Below are 23,788 nucleotides of genomic sequence, written 5' to 3'. Positions count from 1 at the left end.
TATAATATGTTTGGTGACTGGTATATCCACCTGGAATAGCACAACCATCTGTCCTGTTTGTTCCGAAAAGATCTGCATGGCAGCAAAATGCACATTTTAATGAACAGGTCACATCAGACCCACATATCGTCCATCAGTATCGACACAGATTGTGGGTGGGTGGGGTGATTTATCGAACTACCCAAAACCCTGCTTGTCTCTATGAATATAATTTTCTTGTACACCGATAACCACAGTATAATGGAATAACAGCATGCAAAGAAGAATGCCAAGCAAGGCAGGAGAAGAAACCACCAATTGCTATCTTGTAAAAACTATTGAAACTAGTACCAAAACGTAATAACTTCGAATTAAATGGAAAACACCACCTGCAAATTATTTGCACCGCAGTCGGCACTAAAATGACCCACTTGCATGTAAATACGTTCGCAGACAAACTGCATGGAAGACTCTTAGCCTCGGCACCGCAGGATTTCACTCCAGCGGCTATGTTGCACTGACAACACTGTCATGAATGTGTCAACATGGAAAAAAAAAGCTGGAAGATTTTATTAATAAAGCAAACGAATTCCGTCATTTAAAAATAGAAAATGAAAAATCGAACCAACTTTTTACAATACAATACATTGGAAACTACCGAAAATATAATATTTTTCTTGACCTTCCATCTATATTCTCCGCCTGTAGAGCAATACTGGTGAATCATTGAGTCATGCAAAACGCAAAAACTCTGTCCAAGTAAACCATTCTTAGTATACATCCGACCAAACATCTGAGACATCCTTGACAGACCAACTAAAAACCCTCACAAACCAAGCTAGAAATAAATCATATAATCAGCGTGAGATAAAATCTGCAAGACATGTCAAAGCGTTTTATTAACCGACTGGGACAGTCTGTGTTCAATACAGATATGGGGATGTGCGTGCGTGCGTGCGTGCGTGCGTGTGTGTGTGTGTGTGTGTGTGTGTGTGTGTGTGTGTGTGTGTGTGTGTTCAATAGAGTAGGTGGGGAAGTATGTAATAAATACAGTATGTGTGGAAGAGTGTGATCAGTAGGTGGGGTAATCAGTGTTCAAAACAGTATATGGGGAACAATATATGTTCAATACATTAGGTGGGTAACTGTGTGCTGAATCCAGTAGATGGGTAAATGTTTGTGCAGTACAGTAGGTTGGAAAGTCTGTGTTCAACATAGTAGGTAGGGATCTGTGTGTGTGTGTGTGTGTGTGTGTGTGTGTGTGTGTGTGTGTGTGCGTGCGTGCGCGCGCGTGCGTGCGTGCGTGCGTGTGTGTGTGTGTGTGTGTGTGTGTGTGTGTGTGTGTGTATGTGTGTGTGTGTGTGTGTGTGTGTGTGTGTGTGTGTGTGTGTGTGTGTTCTATTCAGTAGGTTGGAAAGCCTGTGTTGAATACAGTAGCAGCAGAGGGGGCGAACAGACCAAAACTATTTTCATGACAAACCCTTCCAGGAAACTATTCCTCGATAGAGGGCTTATTTCGACGAAATAAACCCTTCTATTCAGAATACAGGACAAAAAAAAATGTCCCCGACGATGCTAGTATCGCTCGCGGGGTCGTCATTGAAAAATCCATGGGGTGGGTCCAGCCCCCGAGAAATGCTTCGACGCCAAGGAAACATTTTTATGTTAGCGGAATTAAATCATTGACAAATAAATAATGGCAAATATCGGAGAAGCACTTACTACTAGATTAGCTCGAGAACGTCTCGAAGCAATTCAGAAATTTCTTCCTGTCCGTGATAGTGTCAGACAAAAATTACAACTAAGACAGCAAGCGCGGGAAGTCTTTGCAGAATCCGCGGAGGAATTATTTAAACCCGTGACCAAAGCTACTGAGAAAGTTACAACTGTCATCAAGGAAGATCTTCTTCCGGTATCAAAACAAACTGCGACGCAGGCTGAAAAAATAGCAAGAAGAACTAAACAGACAAAGAAGATTTTACGAGATCTTCCAACTGATATCGCTGCGGCTCAACCTCCACCTGTCGGTGAAGAAATACTTGAAGGTACTGACGTCGCCGCCGGGAAAGAAAAACCAAAATCAGTAAAGGAAACCGCAGAATTGATTAAAAGATTTAAGGAAGATTTTATCGAAGACATTAAAAATACTAAAAGGGAAGAATTACCTAAAAAAGTATTACACGGTTTATATAATAAAACTAAAATTTTAACCCCCACCCATGAAAAAGCAGCTGATGCTAATATTATCAAATGGATATATCGAATATATACAAACAAAAAGCAAGCTAGAGATGATGATCCAGATTTTATAAATTTTCATGAAGATTTAACAACCCTTCATAAGATACTAGTAAAACAAGCAAAAGAAGAACAAGAAAAACAAAAACAAATAGAACAAAAACAACCCGCCGGGTATCAACTTCCTCCACCTCTGCAACAACAGCAACCTTCTTCTCGGCAGCAGAAACAAACTCGGCAGCAGAAAAAACAACCTCCACCACCGCAGCCACAACTTCGGCCGCAATCTCCAGAGGAAGAATTTCACGACGCACCAGCCGCTACTGGTAGTGGTCTTGGTGGTCACATTATTTGTCCTGATAATATCATCAATGACGTATCACGGTTGGAAGTTCTCATCGGAGGAAGACGTGCCGGAAACAACTCTCCGGAAATTATAAATGAAGCCGCAGATATCTGTCAGAGACTATTTCAGCGTGGCATTATGGATATCGGCGTTTACCGGGGGCTCATTGATGAACTCGCGGATGGTTACTACAGCGACTAGTAAATTTAGTTAGAGAAACAATAATTAAATAAAATGATACTACACGATTCTTTTCGCAGACCAAGAAGTGTCAGAGTAGTAAACTCACGATTACCAGTATACGAGGTTGTTTACGGAGATGGAGTCGGTGATGTTATTAGGGATTTAGTCACAAGAATCGCTCCGAAAGCTGGACCGTTAGCAAAACAATTCGCGATGAAAGCCGCTGATGTTGTCAAGGATAAAGCCATTGGCACTGTTGGTAGTCTTGCCGGAAAAGCATTTCAATCAATCAAGGATCGACTAGCACAGCTAATACAAAAAAAAACCCCAGTCAAGAGGTTGGCGCCAGTAAAACTACCATCCACTGAAGTTATGCCGGTAAATGTTAGTAGCGTAGTAAATAAGGCCGTAAATCAGAAATTAGCTGAGATCGCAACAGCGGGAATTACCTCCAAAGCGTTGCAAGATAGTGTAACTGCTAATTTGATAGCTGGTAGTGGTTTCCGGTGACGATAACATTTTAATTAGACCATCACGAATAATAATAATGTTTGCACAAAAATCCAATGACGCGTTTGATATGTCCAAACCAGTACTTAAAGATGATTCTGTACGTGATTTTCAATATTATTCTTATGAAGCACGTAATCCTAACCAACGGGGGAGAATTGAACTACAGGTCCAGGATACAAGTAGATACTTCTTGCCCGCTGAGGCCTTCATCGAAGTTGAAGGTAGGCTTTTAAAGAATGATAACACTAACTACGGAATCGGCGACCGAGTTGGATTTGTTAACAACGGGATCATGGCGTTATTTAAATCCGCTATTTATATGATAGATGGAAAAGAAATTGAAACAATTCATGATAACGTCGACGTTGCCACAACAATTCTCGGGTTGGCGAGATACTCGGATGATTACACCAGATCAGCCGGACCATCAATGATGTTTGCAAAGGATATAACCGACAGCCCCGAGAACAGGAATGTAACAATGAATGGTGCCGGTGACGCAGTTGCATCGATGAACGAAAATTTTAATTTGGGTTTTGCAACACGTAGATCGATGTTAAGTGGAGATGAAGAGTTCTCAGGTGTGATTCCATTGTCTCATATCTTTGGATTTTGCAGAGATGTCCACAAGGTCATATTCGGTGCCAAACACACAGTTGTACTTGTGCGAAAACCTGATGATAATGACGCTATCTGGCGAGATGCTGCTGTTGCCGCTGGTCAAATAATACTAACTAAACTGTGGTTGTGGATGCCAGTGTTGTCTCCGTCAATCACCGAAGAACAACGACTGTTGTCTTTTATGGACACGGGCGGTAAATCACTGCTATCCTGGAAAACAACAACCACGGACGTTATTCAGGGTGATCACGGCGGGTTGTTTACATGGCATATATCATCGCAACAAGGAGTATCAGCACCACGAAATATTTTCATTGCATTTCAACTCCATGCTAGAATAGGTAGCCAGGAAAGAAATCCAATGGTATTTGATACACTTGGAGTTTCTGAAGTTTCGTTGAGAATAAATGGGCATCAGGAGCCATCTGAGGATATATTAATAGATTTCGAACATCATCGTGTCGCACGCGCGTATCATCGTCTGATGTCATTTATGGGGCGCGACCTTAATGTAGACACTGGCCTGCAAATATCACAGCGAGACTTTATGAGTTTATATCCGATTTATTACTTTTCGCTGGAACATCTTGATCTGGTTAAACAATCTGTTGTCGACCTACATTTCCGAGCTCGTGTAGGTGCTCCTGCTGCTGGTTACAGAGCGATTGCTGTCATACTCTCCGATAAAGCAATGCTGCTTGAAGGTGTTGGCGGACGAATGAGAGTCATTGACGCTCCAGTCGAGAATATGTAACCTAATTAAATTCAGTCTTTGAAATATAATGTCATACAGTCACGTTAATGTCGCCTTGACTTCCGGTCAAACGAAGAAATTGCAATCAAAGAACGCAAGCGTGTGCGGGACATCAATAACGTTAAAACGAGATCAACTTGTTGGTGGTTCAAACAAGCTGTCGTTGACTAATACTCAGCTTAAACATTTTAATAAGGCGTTAACAGCAAAAACCGGTGTCCGACTTGATTTTTCTGCTGCAGCTATCAAAGATATGACCAAAACCGGTGGAATATTTCCGCTCATCCCAATACTAGCTGCTGCAATTCCAGGATTACTTGGCGCAGCGGCAAAAGCTGCAGCGTTAGGTGCAGTTGGAACCGCAGCTGGAATGGCACTAAAGAAAGCAACCGGAAATGGATACAAAAAAAAGGGACGCGGTCTAAGACTACCAGGAACTCCGGCATCATGGTACCCAAAACGGGTTTAAAAACGCTTCGTCAGTCTCCAATGTTGAAGCTTCCAGCGTCTAATTTTGATTTACTCGATGCTGTTAAAAAATTGCGCATAAAACATTTCAGAGGTGTATTCATGCGAGATCAATTACCGCAACGACCAAATAATCCAGAAACTGGCATTATCAATCTCGACAACAAAGACGGTCCTGGAACTCACTGGGTTGCTTACGCGATCGATCCACGTGGAATTATCTATTTTGATTCGTACGGTTTAGCACCGCCAGTTGAGTTTCTCAAGTATGTCCGCGGAGTGCCTCGCACTCTCGACAGCAGATTTTATAATGTTCCAGTGTGGCAGTCGACGCTACCAACACAAACATTAGTTGATCCGCCCATTTGTGGAAACGAGGTTTTAAATGTTCTTGATGCAATCTCAAGAAATCCAGCAACGTCTCCGCATCGAGTAGTGCATGAATATACCGCATCGAGAAACGCTAGCGTTTCCAATGCTTAGCATTTCTGGAAGTCCAAAGGACTTCTCACGCATTTGAAAAACAGCAATAAGAATAATGGTGGATATTTACGGAAGACCTTTCACAAGAAAAGTAAAACCAGGCACAGATGTTGATCTCTCAAAATATGCGACCCGAGATGAAGTCGAAAATCTTTTGAATCTAGCCGGAGTTGACCCAGATGAAGTTGCTATTTTTCAGGACAAGCAGGGAAAACTAAAAACGAGCAACATTAAGTTCAATGACATAATTCGCAGAGTTCTTGGAGCTACCAAGGATAACTTCGTTGCATTTAGTGACCACGGCCGGATCAAGGACTCGAATATATCAATCGCAAGCATCAAAGACAGTATTGATAAAGGTGTTGATAAATGTGTGAAAAAAGCCGGTGACACGATGACAGGCGAACTTAGCATGAATGGAAACAAAATAACCGTTCTAAAAAATCCGGAAGGTCTCGAAGATGCCGCAAACAAACAGTATGTGGACACAGCCGACAGCGTCATAGATACCAAATTATCCACGTTACGAGCTGAGTATGATGTTCATGTGACCCAGTTTGGAAGACTTCGCAGAAACGTTCTTAACACCGTAGATGAGTTCTTCGGGAAACCTAATGTCGTCAGTATGAAACTCACCGAAATTAAGGAAACATTAAATAACGTAGTAAATGGAATTCCGCAGATAATGGAAAAATTTAATTTAATTAAAATTCCTGCCGGAGTAACCCCAAAAAACATTGTGTATACGATAAAATCAGGAAGGGAAACATGGTCACAACAAAACAAGACTATTACACATACTGCAGATGTTACTGGAATATACAGACTGACAATACTCTCTGCTGTAGAATTTAAGATATCTGCCAGACATTATTTAACTAGCAAGTTTTCCCGAGTTGCGTCTGTGGTGATAAACAAAAGAACCGAAGAAACTTTTACGCTGGAAGCCGAAAATCCGGAAGGATTAGCCACAGTTAACTACTGGTATTGTTTGGAATTTGTCGCCGAAACACCTTAATTGGTCACCGGGTAAAGTAATAATGGAAGCATCCGCGTATAGATACAATCAAGTCCGTGAGTGGCAATCTGAGTTAAAAACTGTCATCGAAGTAACCAGTCAAAAAGTAAAAAAATACAAGCGCCGCATAACAGTGTTAGACGTTATGGTTTATTCAGTATCTGCCGTTGTTGCATCCGCGGGAGTAATACTATCAGCGGTCACTCCGGTAATTGCAGTCGCCGCCACGATCTCTGTTTGTGCGACCACAACCACGGCAGGAGTTTTCGGCATCATAGCAAAAAAAATATCCTCGTGCGCGGTCACAAAATTACACGATTACACGACAAAATTAAATACAGCCACGACCGCATATCAGAAATTATCATCGCTGATATCATCATCGTTAGACGCGCAATCCAGCGACGCCGCGTTGATATCAGATTCTGAATTCAAACTAATGTCAGATGCGTACAATGACTATTTGAAAACTAAACAAATAAATAATATCACTGATGGCAACGCCACAAGAACTGCTTCAACAAATAGTCACAAACACAACACCGGTAAGGACCACAATGATCTCAGTGTCCTCGACGACACCAGAATTCAGCATTAATTTTCGAACTCCAATTGCCGTGAACGAAATCGCGTTGTCGAAGCTCAGTGCGTATCACAGCTGGCCCAATATCAGGTCGGCATCATTTGGCGGTCAGCAGCCGAATAATTCGTTTGTGTTCGGGAGACCCAGCGCGGACCCACAACAACGTGAACTTGAATGGGATACAATTACGCTACCCACTGGGAGTTATCAGATCGAAGAAATCAACAATGAGATACAACGCCAAATAAAACGAATCACCGGCAAGGAAGCCAAAATATCTGTGACCGCGCACGAACCAACGCTGTCTGCGGTCATTGAAATCTCAACACCGGGATACGCCGTGGATATTTATAGCAGCTCAATCAGATCCGTATTAGGATGGCCACGAGAACGACCCGAGGTTGAACCGGGTCCACCAAAACCTGAAAAATCGGATTTCGAGACCACGAAGGAAGAACTACACGACCTCGTGTACGGCGAGCATTTATTATTTCCAGATCAATTACGATCAGGCCAAGCCCGGTTTTCAACATTAGATAGACACCCCTTGGATATAATATATGTAATTTTCGAAGACGGGAGATTCCGTGAATACCTTCCAGAAGACATAGAAGCTCATTTTTTTAATCCGATCAAACAAGCACATAAACAACAGCTAGACCTGTTGCGAGTATATTTTCAAGATTATATCTCTGATATAACAAAACCACGCACGAACATTATCACCACCATAGAAAAACTAAACAAACTCGTATCCACGATGGAATTTATGAATCAAAAAGTAATTCAGAATCTACTGGATCTCAAAGGCGATTATGGAACCCAAAAAAGATCGAATTTTGCAGCCCGATTTGGTATTCCCGTGAAGGATATTTCAGATTTTAAACTTCCTGGATATAACGTGCACACACTGAGAAAATCAGTCCAGGATCTCATCGCGGAATCTTTCGAAGATATTTCTGCCACGTACACGCGAACAAAACCACAACCTGTTATTTTAAGACACGACAACAGTACAGCATCCGATGGCAGACACATCTCACCCGGGATCGTAAATATCACAGATGTTATTGCGGTCAATCTTGTATGTGACGTCATCGACGGTAGCTACAGCGCATCAGATACTACGACGGCGACGCAGGGGTTTATCCTGTATACGTTCACACCAAGAGACCCCCCCGGTTTTCTGATTGTGCAAGAACCAATCAATGTGGTCTATCTGCGGTGTAATAATCCGTGGTTGTCAACGATAAATTTTAAACTCACCGACCAACGGGGGGGGTTGTTGGACCTGCGTGGCGAGACTGTCTCCGTGAACTTACTGGTGAAGTCCTGAAACTCTTCGAGTTTCCAAATTGGAAATGCAAAGCATTTCTGGAAGAGTTTCCACGCATAGCGTTTCTCTGGCGATGCTAGCATCGCTCACGCATTTAAAAAAAAACAGTTGTATATAATGTGTGAATACATTCACGCACGAGTTCATATTCATGATAAGCAAATTCTTCACGAGGCAATAAAAACCGCATTTGGAAACGCTAGCATGAGAAGTCCTTTGAACTTCCGGGGAAACTCAAAGAGTCAGCCCCCGGAACAGTATTTCCCCGTTAAAATAATCGTTGACGTGTATGGTGACGAAGACTTCTTGTTAACGTCGTCACAATTAACACAGCTACAGCAAAATCATATGATCACAGCTTGGTGTCAACGAGAACAGATTATGAACTATTCTCATTGTTGTATTGATGTTGAAACGCTTAAGCAAATCCTGGAAGTCTAAGGACTTCTCATGTAAAACATTTTCAAATCTGAAAACGCCCTTGAGAAGTCCTTTGGACTTCCAGAGAAACTGGAAATGCAAAGCATTTCTGGAAGAGTTTCCACGCTCGGGCAAAAAAAATAATACACTTTTTTTTTACCGTGGAAATGTGCTTTACACTCGAGAAACTCATTGAGTTTCCGGGGGGGCTAGCGTTTCTCAGGTTCTACTTTCACTTTGTGCTGTGAGTCACACGCGGCGGTTTATACTTCCTTGTCGGCCTCGTAGTCACAAATACTAGTATTTTCGTCAGAAATGCAAGGCATTTCCGTGTCTAGATTCTTTATATAACCTTTTAACCGTCTCACCCTGGTGCTAATTAATTTTCGAGTCTCATACTCGCTTGACAATACAAGACGAATCTTTTCAACTGCACGGCACAGTGGAATAAATTCAGATACCTGATTTTCAGTTATCCCGGCAAGTGATCTGTAAATGCGATCTTGCAAACCCTTAATGAACCTATATCTGGCAGGGAGATTGTTCTTCCCCGATTGTGATAGCTCATTCAAGGATTCAAAATCTGACATAATTGTTTCAGTGTCTAGTAAAATATTAAAACCTCGCTGTTGTAATTCTTTAATTTCAACAAGTATGGTATTTATATTTTCGTGATTCATATTATTATATATTTTCATATTTTTAAATGCGTGGAAATTCTTTGCATGAGCGTGGAAACTCGAAGAGTTTCTCTGGAAGTCCAAGGGACTTCTCGTGCTAGCATCACCAAAAACAAAAATAAACAGATAGATGATGAGCGGTTATCACTTACTGGGTACTCTTCACCGGCCTACGGTTCTTTCATGAGTCCTTTGTTAGGATTTTTTTTTCTTGGTCTTATATTAGACCTTCGTGTTGTGATTTTTCCCTTAGGCACCTCATGTTACCGTTTATTTTTGGCCAACACTCTTTCTGAATGTTTCTATTGGTGGGCACCCAGGTGACGTAGAGCTTTATGCATCCATCTATCTGTTTATTTTTGGGGGTCACTCACCCCATGAGGAACTTCTAGATCGTCAAATAACGGTCTAAAAGCTCGGGAGGGACGATACAGAACAGACAACCTTTACCTCTGATTCGAGTATGACAGCAAGTAAAGGCACAATGAACATGTAATCTTATCCTAAGACCTTATCCTATGACGACACAAACATGCAGGTGGGTCATTTTCTACGATCAGCAGCAGAGCAAAACCATCCATTGAATCGACCATTGGATGGTGCACAAAAGACACCCGCCATTGGCGGATTAAATTTATGGTTTTGCTTGCGCGTGCTGACTTTCGATCGACCCAAAGGTCTTAGGGAGCGATTTCGTATATAACCCAACTGTTACTTGCGAGTTGGAAATTCGCTCTAGCAGTGGGCGGGACTTGTTTAAAATATTTTAATTGTATGTTTTCTTAAGCGCGGTCATATAACAAGCACAGAAGAGCAAAACAGTCGGATATATTCAGTAAAACGAGGATATTGTTTGTAAAAAAATATATATTCTACGGTAAATAAATGATTACATGTTATGAACTCGATAAAATATTTTATCAAGGTGGCTTTCTCAGGGGAGCAAATCCTCTGACGACGACAACTCTGCAAAGCGTTACACACTCGTGGAGGAGTTATCGTCGTTTGTGTCAGCGATAAGAGTTATATAGCAGAATGAAATCTTCTGTTTGAGCTTCTTTGAAAATGCTGTTTTGTAGATCCCGGTTGCGACACGCTGTACAACAGGTGAACAAATACCGAAATACCTACCGGCGGCGTTTATTGACTGGAATACAATTTCTTCACCTGTAATTGCGTTTATAGATTTAATAGCTCTTCTTGCAACTGTTTTACAACGCCCTGTGTTACCCAGTAGGCAGTTCTTGCTCTGAGTGACCACGCGAAGATTGTTTATAGAGTTATCAAGTATGTTACCGTTAATGTGATCAATGACAAAACCCTTAGGGATCACTCCAAAGAAACATTCGTAAATAAAACGATGACATAAATACCTCTTTGAGCACGTGGCAGTAAATCTTAAATAACCAGAATTATCAACTGTACCAACTTGTTTCCTCAGCCTGTAGTTTCTCACTATGCCATCTCGGTTTGCCTCATAATTTGGAATAGTTGGATGTGCAACAAATTCTTGTTCGGGAACAAATTCTTGTTCGGGGACGAATTCTTGATTCATTATACTATAAGCAAATCATTTGTCTAATTCATAATTTGTCTGAAAACTTATTTATGTAATCACGCTCCGAGAACGTGTTCGAGTCTGGATTTTTTTTATCATAATACCGTTTTAGTTCTCGATAGCGTTTCCCCCCACACGCTGAACATAATTGCGTTTTTCCTCGTACTCCAATGCCGCATCTGATACACGGTATCGGTCCTAAACTACCGCCGCGGACCTGTTGAGCATGTTGTCCACAGTATTCGTGTCTGCATGGTTTGCTACACGGCGCTGATGAATTTAGTTTGATCCACTTGCATGAGTGCGCTTGCGCACCAGAGAAATGCTTTGCATGAGCGATGCTAGCATCGCCAGAGAAACTCTTTGAGTTTCCGTTCATTATATATAATATTTTTACCTATTTAAATACTTGTCTTAATTATAATAATGAGTTTTGAAAGACTATCCAGAATAAAACCCGGAAATCTCCAATTTCCCCGAGGTCGATTCGATCTTGACCGGTTAACTTTTGATCGACGACGACGAGAACTCACACTCGTAATTGGTGTTATCAAGAACGCCAAAGAAGAGTTTCGTCGTGATGGTGCTGCACATGTGTGGTCTTCGTATAAAATCATTTCTGAAAATGCCATCATTGATGGTACCATCAACGATACAATCGCGTCGAACATAATTGGGTATCTCGATGATAAAAAATATTTCATTCAGATAAAATTTATCGTTGGCGTCGACGACACGGAAACAGGTGAAACAACATGGATTATCAGAGACAAACTAGACCCTGTTCTTGATGCCCGACGGGGAAAAACCGTCGTCGTAACCAAAGACTCAAATCCGGGAGTACTTGTTGGGATTGATACACCGTATTATGCCAGAGCGTATCCTGTGACCGCAGTCATTTATGGAATTTATCCGATGAAGAAACCACGCGTTGATAAACTCGCCCCGATGAAGATGTCGGAGTCGTTGACAGAGTCAACAGGGATAAAATCCCCAGAGAAGTCTCTGACTTCCAGGATGAATTGTGTAGCCGAGCGAATAATGGAACATTTTAAAAATGCCGCGCGAGGAAACGGCCTAACACCGCTAAGACAGACTAAAATAACAGCGTGGGCGGCACGAGTAGCGGATGAAGGAGCGTCAATAAATGATGTTGCCGAGCTCGAACGATTACTAAAATTTCCTATAACGGTTTCATCGTTGACCGGTGAGGTATTGTACAAGAGTAAATATGATTCCCGTGGAGCGCCAATAACTATTATCGATCATAACAGTCACGCCTGGACTGACTCGGTTAGGATATTTCCTCGAGACCGTGTTGTAAAGTATTATCCGGAATTGGAAAATGCTAGCGGGGGAACCACTAGTGGTTCTGGAAATGCTAGCATTTCTATGTTTGATTTTATTTATCAGATAAGTAAAACCGATCCCGTGTCTGTGTGGTTATTCAGAAGTAGCGAAGATGGAGAATATGATCAGTTTGTGAGACCCAGCGGGGAAATATACAGAACAATGGAGTTACATCACGAAATGAAAAAACTCGCAGAGAAGTATGCGAGAAATGCTGGCATTTCCAGCACGAACACTGATACATTACTGACACAGTGTTTTACTGTCCCGGGTGTTGTCGCACATGTAGCCCGAGAACGAAATTCATGGAGACCAACCCCGAAGAGTTTTCTCGAGGATATTCAGCAGAGCTGTGTCGAATACGGACACGGTGGTTTGTGGAATACCCAGTATGATCACCGCGATATGATATCCGTCGACATGACGGCGTGTTATCCAGGAAGTTTCCTTGGGCGCGGAGAATGTAGTGAGTATTTTAAACGGTTTGGTCACATTACAAACTCGATGACAAGAGTAGCTGTTGACGGACCATTGCCTGATTTTGACCTGACCGGGGTTGCTTGTGTGTCGTCGTTTAAATTCGCTACGGGTTTACATCCTGTGTGTTATGCTTGGTTTGGCAGACATTTCGTTGAACAGCGATGGGCACCGATAGTGTTATTGCGATACATGCTTGACAGTCGAATACTGCTGTCGCTGACGGTCAGTACCGCGATTATATGTTATTGTCGTCAAACCGAAGTTTGGTTGCCAACTCCGCAAGTCACCGTAGAAATTGAAAATTTCCGAGAATATCCAGAATCGTTTATCGACACTATCATCGAAAGAGCTCCCCGAACTGATGAAAGCACAGCAAAAGATCTAGGACGAAGAATAATAGGAAAATTTACTCAAGGTGGAGCGTATGATCATAAACTACATCATAGTCGATTAATCATGGACGAGGCCGAATTGGATCTTATTGTCGCTGATGCCGCCACGAATAATACGTTTTGTACCCGCGAAGATGTGTTTCTGTCAAACGGGGAAAAATTAGGAACTGTTTTTAGTTATATCGACGGAGAATCATCTCAGTACACACATTTGAGATCTTCGATGCTAGCTTATGTATCAATAAACCTATTGTCGATGATTAATAGGTTTCCCGTTGACGCAGTGAGAGTTGCAACGGATTCATTCTATATCGATAAAAAACACTTAGCGGCGTTGAATAAGGTTATACCGAATGATCCATCGTGGGGTTCATGGAGAATAAAAAATGAAATGTTGCATGGATATTGTGAATCAGCTGATGTTGAAATCGAGGATGAATATCGCGGCGCAGAAATATCTGGGAAATTTTCAATTTCTACGACAACTTCGCTGCCGCCGGTGCACGATCCTGTTGTGAGACACAAAACAGTTTATCTCAACGGGGCTGGTGGTTCCGGTAAGACAACTCGAGCGATAGAATTATTTAGAAACTCTGACATGATTGTGCTAACACCCACACATAGACTTGCCAGGGAGATGAGACAACGGGATGTTAACGCGTGTACGTATCACAGTTTTTTCAAATACAGCGGCGGCACGTGGACACCTACGCGAATGGGAACGAAGTATATCCCTGGAATAATCATCTGGGATGAGATAGACACTGTCCCGTTGGATACATTAAAACAGTTTCTGGATTGGTTGCTAAAGAAAAATACCGCAGTGGTGATGTGCGGCGATCATGGTCAACCACCGCCATTTACAGGTGAATCTCCACACACGTGGCTGAAAACTTTTGTAGATTATTATGAGGAAATAACTAATGATGTTAGATCACTCGATGAAACGCTGAAAGAGTTTAAGGCGTTGATCAGGCTACAACCTGATAAAGTCCAGTGTGAGATAATGCGTGAAATAATTCCACAGACGGAGCTGAGCGACTTTTGGGAAACGTGGAAACCAAGTGATCTTATAGTGGCAAGTAGAAAGATAGTCAGGGACACACTTCAGCAGCGGTTATTTCAGTTACATCAGAAGAAATTTCCAATGCTGGTAGTGCCATTGTGTTATAGACCAGCTGATACGCGATTGCAGAATACCGACGTTGATATACCTGGGAGATCGGAAAAACAGAATTTAGTATTAAATGATATTGTCACAGTTGATATTGATGTTGTTGAACAGGCACTAAAAATGAGCAAATCCCCGTGGACGCTAGGATACGCTATGACCATCCACAGTTCGCAGGGACTAACTATTTCAGATACAACAGTTTGGATTGTTGATGATCGCATCGAGTGGTCAAATTTAGTTTATTTAGCCGTGTCAAGAGTAAGAAGGATAGGTCAGTTACGAAGAATTGTATTAAATGATGTTATCAACGACAGCATCAACAGCTCAATCGCTGATGATACAATAAGAAAGAAATTAGCCGGTTACAAACAGAGCGACAAAAAAAATGGTAGAGAGTTTGATCTCGACGAAACACTCATTATACAATTACAACAACAGCAGAATAATCACTGTGCGAGTTGTAATTGTTTATTGCTGTGGCAGTATCCGAAAAACGACCCAAGACAATTTACCGTGGATAGAATAGATAGCAGTCGTGGTCATACACGTGAAAATGTGATGTTGACCTGTCTTGAGTGTAACCGACGCAGAGGGTGCTGCCTACCGAAGTGCGGATCACTTTAGTGCAAATCACTTTAGTGATCGGGGTGGTAATTGTGTATCCGTGGGAATCACCTGAAGTTGCTCGCGTTTAAATCCGCGTTGAGGAGCAGTCGAATCTAATCTGTAGATGGGAGGTCTGCCGGTTGATCTGGTTATGCTGGATATCTTGTGCGTGGTAACACTCCATGTGGGATCGGTTGCTCTTTTTTTTCCTCCTTCTAGTTCGCCTGGTTCGTATAAATACCTAACGGTGACATTACCCGCTAGCGTCGTTGGCTGCGTTGAAACATGTCCGTGAATCACTTTAGTGATCGGGGGTATATATTTTTTTGTGATTGCATTTATTGGCCTCATATTTGTTGTTCTGGTAATTTCATTATTCAGTGCGGCTATCACGTTTGGCAGTCTTGTAACCCATTCACGAGATCTCGTATCGTAAATGAATTCCCTCGCGTACTGGTATCCGAATAATCTCTCAGCGAGTGTTCTATTAAATCGCTCAACAATTGCCTGATCCCGATGAATTTCAGTATGTCCTCGTCGTATAACAACGTTATGCTGCTTTGTCAACGATGACACCGCGCCCTGAAATTCCTTGCCAGGATCAACTTGTAATAATCGTGGCCAGTTTAGAGGTCCTCGCTGATAAATTCGCGAAAACGCAGAGGCGACTTCGGACGCTGTTTTAGTCGCTAACGGTTCTGCTTCTTTGTATCTACTGGCAACATCAACTACTGTTAGCGCGTATTTGTATATTTTTCTACGGACAGTATCATGAGGCAGGAATAGTATGTCAGCCTGATGAACTTCATTGGGGACACTAACATCAAAATGTGCAAAGTTGATTTGTCGAGGTGGTGGTAAGTAGATTTGCCATATTGCTTGTTTTGACAGCCATTTTTTGGCAGCCTCGCGTGTTACTGATGCCGCGTTGGCGAGTTTATTAATTGCTGAGTTACCTCTCCAATATCCGATTGGGGAATAATAAATCGCTTGCATGGAAACACTAGCGTTGGAAGTCCTTGGACTTGTCTGCATCGTTATTAATTATCCAGCGCCTAATGCTAATTTAGATTTCATCGCTGATCTTACTAACCAATTAGCGAGTGACTCCCTAAATGATTTATTTTTTATGGCGCTTAGTGCATGAATTAATTTCACATCCGCGATATGCCTGTCTTGTAGATCTTTACTTCGATAAGCAATATCATGTATGTGACACGCTGCGTCGATAGCGTTTATCGGATACTCGCCGGGTTTGGGCTGATCGTTGCTGTCAAGCCTGATATCTAGTCGTGTTCCCGGACCGCAGTAATTGTATCCTGGGAGATGTTTTTCTCCGGGATACTTTCCCCAAGGGGTACCTGGAAGTCGTCCGAGGGCGGCTGCAATGTCACCACCTCGTTTTTTTTTTGAAATTTAAATTTTTTTGTGCCACATCGCGTACACGTACCTGAAGTTGCTAGTCTGTTATTTTTTGTTGTAACCGTTGTTAGATCATTCGTAGGGGTTCGTGCCCGACACTTCACACAATATAGATCCATAATTATTATTCTTTGTATACAAATGGAAATTACAGACTTTTCTGCGACGCGGCGAAGGGAGCCAATCAAGCATAATTCGGTGTTGCCAAATTCTATCAGAATGATTATCATTGGACCGTCAGGATCGGGTAAAACGCAGTTGTTGCTGAACCTGATTATGAAGTGGATGAAGTGGGATAAGCTGTATTTGGTAGCACCATCTGTAGACGATCAGCGATGCTATAATGTTATAAAAGATTTTAATGAGAGTGCAAAAGCGCTGAGTGAAGACGGTGAGGAAGTAGTTGAATTTATCACTGATATCGAAGAAGCTCCCAGCGTTGAGGACCTCGACGGGGAAAAAAATAACCTAGTAGTGTATGATGATGTGATGCTGGATAAACAAAAAAATCCTGCAAGGATATTCTCCCGGGGTCGTCATAAAAACACTGATGTCATTTATGTTACTCAACGTTACACACAAATACCAAAAGTAATCAGGGATAACTGTAATCTTCTTGCGATATTCAATGGAGTTGATGTTCATACGCTGAGAAATATTCATCAAACCTGGTGTAGCGGCGATATGGATATTAATAAATTCAAAAATTTCTTTAGTCGCGCTCAAAGAACCCCGCACGGATTTGTAACAATAAATTTACACGACCCGCGGACACGATACCGTATTGGACTTGATACACTGTATGGTTAACATAAAAATGTTTTCTTGGAAACTCATTTCGTAGAGCAGCACACAGGGGGCTGGACCCACCCCATGGATTTTTCAATGACGACCCCGCGAGCGATACTAGCATCGTCGGGGACATTTTTTTTTGTCCTGTATTCTGAATAGAAGGGTTTATTTCGTCGAAATAAGCCCTCTATCGAGGAATAGTTTCCTGGAAGGGTTTGTCATGAAAATAGTTTTGGTCTGTTCGCCCCCTCTGCTGCTACAGTAGTTGGAGATGTGTGCGTGTGTGTTCGGTACTGTAAGTTGGAAAGTCTGTGTTCAATACAGGATGTGTGTTTGTGTGTGTTCAATACAGTAGGTTGGAAAGTCTGTGTTCAATACAGTGTGTGTGTGTGTGTGTGTGTGTGTGTGTGTGTGTTCAATACAGTAGGTTGGAAAGTCTGTGTTCAATACAGTAGGTGGGGTAGACCGAAAAACTAAACAGTAGAATTAATGTGCATAGAACCGAATGGCAAACCAAATGATCTGTATGTCATACAGAAGACCATTTCACTGGATGCCATTTGAATTGTATTATCCTTAACCCACAATCAACTCGAACATCGAAATTAGAAGATCAACGAAAACTTAATAAATCTGCCACCTCATAGCTTTCAGACTTGGCTGATGGAACCAAGAAAAATAGACACTGGTTTCCCTCTTCATTCGCTTAGAAGGGCTTACCTTCCTGACGTTCGTTTATCGCAATGTGCGGTTTTGTATACATTTCGAACTTGTTGGAACCATGTAGTCAATATTGTGCTGAGTTGTTGGTAAACATATATACATACATATATGCACACACACACACACACACACACACACACATACATACATACATACATACATACATACATACATACATACATGCCTACATACATACCTACGTACGTACATACATACATACATACATACATACATACATACCATCTCATTCCTAATAGTTTTTGGCTGTGCAATAGATCTTATCTGGGACAAACGTTTTGGTAACCATACATCGGCATCGTAACCCATGTTTCCTTTATTTCATTTAGTCTGTTTCCCTGCTTCATATGATCCCGGCGTTGCACTCTGCTATATGAATAGTGGAATGCAACGCGGGGATCATACGAAGCAGGGAACGAGACTATGTTTCATTGTGATTTTAAGGTCACCTGCAAGTAAGTTAAACACAAAATAATCTTCTTTCCAAATTGCATTACCTGATTTGTCAAAATGTTAACTGTTCAAAGAATACAGTTTTCTGCCTTTTTATGACATAATATTAGATTCTTTGATTTTGGTTTCAGCAACAAAACCGTTTATAAATAGATGTTTTGTTTTCGGTTGCTAACAATCGTTTTTGTTTGCGGTGTCCGCCTTTAAAAGCGATCCGTTGATCTCAGAAGGGATTGGCCAGTTTCCATGACTATGCGCGACGGCTTCCTATTAAGGCTATAGTTACGTTACAAACAAGTTAAATAAACGGACAAATTAGTTATTTATAAACATAGTATACAAATCTTTAAAAGGAAACACACATCCTGACTATTCCATTTTAAAAAACAATGCATAAAAAATTAAAATATTTTTATAAAGCTACCATTAACAAATGGGATAAGTACACCAAATGTATAAGCATGAAACGGATATGGACATAAAGTCATTCCTTTCTGCTGTAGGTGTAATATTTAAATTTATATTTACGATTTATTTAAATACTATATATCTTCACTGAAATTATGGCTGAATGGAATTTCATTTTTAAATTTGATCATGGTCAGAAATTTATCCAGTCTTTCATTTTATTCCTTGTGCAATATACCAGAAACACTGACTTTCATAATTCTTTAGTTGAATAAATTATTTGATTATTTTTAAATATCATCGTAACAAGTTTGCGAAGAGATAATTCTGAGTCATGCGAAACACAATCCAATTTAGTTTTAAATGAATTTGAGGGAATGGCAAAATAAATAAATAAATAAATAAATAAATAAAAGACGCATAGTTTGAACCTGACGATAAACAACTCATACATGTTCAGTAAGCCTATGTGTCAGAATTAGATGAACGTAACCTATTTGCAGGTGGAAAAGTTCAGAATGCATATGGTATTTTTGGCCTATATAATATCAGCCGTAAAAATAGTGGCATGTTACCAGCGTGAGAGTTTAAGGATGAACTTCATCTAGGAACGAACCGACGACAATGAAAATTGGAAATAAGGTTCAAACAACAAATTTACTTTATGTTCTGGAACAGGAAAAGTCAGAGTAGGAATGTTACCTGATAAGAAAAGGGAGACTACTGCAATCGTAGTTCCCACTGATACTCTAAAATCCTTCCCTTTTCTCAGATGGCAAAGGGTCGTAATTATTCCAAGTAGGCTGCATATGATGGCAACAGTTGTCTCCGCTTCGATCTCGATCCAGTCGGATCTTGTAACTACTGCAATTAAAGATAATATGTTTAGAATCAGCATAGGAAGGTCAGTGAAATTGGCCTCTGGTTGAGTACAGTACCATGAGCTGAATACATATATCGCTTTGAGTTTGGTAACGAAGGGCATCGACTTGAAGGGGCCGACGAATTTAAGGTGTCAAACGAGACGCGCTGAAATCTCCTCTGATGTTGTGTTTATTGTGAATTATATATTGAAAGGGAGATTTTATGTTGTTGTTCTTGCAATTACTTTTTATTCAGTCCATCTACTCCGTTAATGACACTATTTTTAGGCGACTTAGAGGAATCTAAATTAGTATCAGATAAGCACAAGGTTTCAGATCAGATTCGTAAAAAGTAGCCATTATCATCGGTTGTATAATGATGGGCACATAGTGAAATAAAGTAACATGCAAAAGCCTTTCAATGATAAGTAAACACACACACACACACACACACACACACGCACACGCACACACACACCAGAGTAGCTTACAAGAATGGAGGAAGGAATACTGAATCAAGACATAATCCGATTAATACGATGTTCCATACATTGTCAAACAAGTTCGTTGCCCGGCTGGGTGAATAAATGCTGAGCCCGGGATCGCGGGTTTCCGGCAATTTGTCTTATGTCCCACAAATCTTGTCTCTGCGCCCTCCTGTGTGCATTTTTCCGTCAGAACAAATAAGAAACGAAAAATATGCATACAACCTTTACATTAGTAGCTGTCTATCCATGTCTATACTGGTGGTACAAATGGTCAAAGACCCAAAAGATGGTAAAACCTGTAAGATGTCAATTACACTTCTTATAATAATAATTCAGGCAAGGATAGGATTCCAAGTTTGTGGTAGTTGGCTGCGTTGCAATGTAAGAATTTGACGGCCGTGAGTGTAATGTAGCTTCGATGTTAATGTCTGAGGTTGAAACAAAATCACAAAAGAGACCGACCGCTCCGGTGGTTAGAGCGTTCGCCTCAGATGCAGGAGGTCGAGGGCTGGAACCCCCGGCCGCGTCATACCAAAGACTTATTTTTTTTTTAAATGGTACTAACAGCTGCCTCGCTAGGTGCTCAGCATTAAGATTTTAAGTGTTAGGACTGGTCGGTCTGGTGTCAGGATAATGTGACTGGGTGGTATACATCATGCTACATGTCTGCGGCGTGATACCTCAGTGCCAGACATCACTATAAACTGCCACACTGCAGACATCGTAGCGATATCACACCTGTTGTACTGGATGGTATACAACATTATGCCATTTATTAGCTGTAAATGATGCTGAAACCCCAATGGTAACGGTGACGTCTTGAAAACAAGATATGTTACCGCGCGAGAACCCGTGATAGTTGGCATTAAATCGCTCTTCCTGTAAAATAAAAATGTTTCTTCAAGCGGGCATTTGGTGGTTGATGGTGGGTGCATGTGTGTTGGGGAGCTTGGTTACAACTTAGAGACTCATTTCAAAGTGACGAATATATTTCGAGGCACGTTGAATAAGTTATGCCTTAGTACAGTGTCAACGATTCAGATTGTTCTAATTCCTCATAATGAGATAATTCTTTTTCGTGTGGTCAATAATGTCGACGGGTTGGTCAGCCTAGTTTGTGTGTTAGCAAACAAGTCAAGCATCCCAACTTCAAGAGTCAACGAAATGCATCGCATATCTGGTTTGGCTGAGAACAAAATCAGATTAGATGTTGATGATGGCAACGAAGATTTACTAAAAGAAATGTCTGCGGAGGTATACGAAGGAATAGAAACACCAGCTTTTCCAACGTTAAATTATTTTGAGGGATAGAAGTAATGACGACCTCAATAAAGGTTATAAATTTTATAATGCTTCTGATTGCTATTGAGCTAGTGAAGCAAATATTTACGTAGAAAACTTAAGATATATATTTATTTACCAAACCACTCAAGAAAGACAGCATACGTGATATACTAGTGAAAGTACTGTTTATAGATGTGCCAATCAGTTTGTTCTCTCTGAACTTAGAGACCATATGCAGTTCTGTCCAGGCGTATGGACGTACAGTATTGACAATGGCGACGATTTTGAATCGTTAGTTCTACTGAGAAAGAATAAAACAACGACGTCACCAATATTAAATTAATAGGCTGGTGAATTAGAGACGCAGAAAATGCAACAAATGAATTAGCAATCGTAGATAAAATTACTTGTACAATAACTGGTACGGTTGCATAATAATAAATTATCTACGATAATAATTCAAGCACAGCAGCATCAGCCAATAATAAAGATTATTATATGCTCGTTTTTTTCTACGTTAACTTTACATTGTCAGAATCGTTCAGTATTTTACGATATTGCACACCTTCGTATTGCATTCAAGTGCATAAAGGAACTACTTTCTATTGTAAACAAACAATGGACGCAGACGCCAGCACTTTTGATTTGTAAACAAATCATGTACACTCGCGTAGTAGGCGCTTTAAGTTTTGGTTGATGAAATCTGTTTCTGAATGTAGTAAAGCAAATGTTTCTTGGACTGCCACATACCAGCTGTTTTGGCACATTCCGCTTAACTTTTTTTAAACAATGTTTCGGATTTAGGCTAGCAATACAGTAGACGCCAGAAAGGATACTTATAAATAACATACAAGTGACGAGGCATAAACTGTCTTGTTTGGCTGGTAATAAGAATGGCAAAAAAATACACTAACAATTTTATATCCTGAAATTCCTCAAAAAATACTTTCTTAGTTCTGCAAATCCGAATTACATGAGCCATGTCATAGGTTCTCAATCTTGATTACACATTTTGACATTGTAATTTCGAATATAAGTGCAAATACATCCTCCTTACTGCACTCAAAATGAAATAAGCATTAAATTCCATAGTGTCCTTCTGATAATTGCAATTGAAAGACTTCATATTTTTTCCCCACGTTATGATTTCAAACATTCAGTGACAGAAACAGAAACACATTTGCAGATGTCAACACGCTTTTCGATCGCTTCTTCAATCCGATGTATTTCATGTGGAATTGTCACATATAAATCCAGTTCATAATCACGAAATTTCGTAGAATCGACAAAAATACCAAAATCTATTCATTCCTGATCAAATGGAAAACTTGTCGTAATGCGCATTCATTCACAGTATGACTCCAAATTTAAATTTTAAGTAGACAAAAATGCCATTTTTTCGAAACTGATGTTTAGCGCGACTAAGTTCAAATTTATCTGGGCGGAGTTATATGGGCATTAATAATGTAGTTGTTGTGTAATCATGAATCTGCGTTTGTGTATTTAGTTTGGAATAAGGCATATATTCATTTACTTTGTGTCTTGTAATGTATTTTGTTTATATAATTAAGTCTTAGGTAGAATAAGAAAATGAGCATATAATAAAAAGGTTACTGCATTTGTATGGGAAAATATGAACTCGTTTTGTCGGATGAATATACTGCACTCCCAAGGTCGTGCAGTATTACATCGAAAAACTCGTTCATATTTTCCCATACAAATGCAGTAACCAATAACTATCATGTTGCATCGACTATGACAAGGGTTATTGAATGCTGTGGGACAGAAGGTACCAGGCACCAAGAATAACGTTGAAATGTATTTTAAACCTTATATTCTTAATTTAGTGCAATTATGTCATTTAAAATATGAAAAATCATGATATCGTCCTTTGTTTTAGTTATGGTAAAATAAGATTGCAAACGCTGACTGCAATTTTTATATTAAAAAAAACAGAAAACATTATTTATATTTAGATTCTCTTTCATCTATAGCAGGAGTACTGTAAGAAAAACTGCGTAAAAACTACTTGCTATGGACAAATTAAAACTTGGTAAACGTGTTTGTGTTTATAAGTAGATTATCTGATTACATTTTGTTGCCAGAAAAGAATGGTTTCCATTCCTTAAAAATGTTTCTGTCTTCTGTCGGCGCA

General features: G+C 40.5%; 1 protein-coding gene across 2 annotated transcripts in view; it reads right to left on the bottom strand.

Annotated features, from left to right (window-relative positions):
• Positions 1-23,788, bottom strand: part of LOC149806059 (uncharacterized) — a 38,416-nt gene that overhangs the window by 7,205 nt on the left and 7,423 nt on the right. For both annotated transcript variants that reach the window (XR_016419848.1, XM_089950930.1), the window contains exon 2: positions 19,701-19,862. Coding sequence is in view for 1 of the 2 variants with exons in the window: in XM_089950930.1 (XP_089807056.1) it covers positions 19,701-19,862 (162 nt within the window). In the remaining variant the exon portion in view is untranslated. The remainder of the gene's footprint in view (positions 1-19,700; positions 19,863-23,788) is intronic.

Source organism: Sinohyriopsis cumingii, chromosome 2 (genome assembly GCF_028554795.1).
Source record: "Sinohyriopsis cumingii isolate HCF-2022 chromosome 2, ASM2855479v2, whole genome shotgun sequence".
NCBI classification, from domain to species: domain Eukaryota; kingdom Metazoa; phylum Mollusca; class Bivalvia; order Unionida; family Unionidae; genus Sinohyriopsis; species Sinohyriopsis cumingii.
Note: the sequence above shows the minus strand (reverse complement) of the source record. Positions and strands in the feature narration are given on the sequence as shown.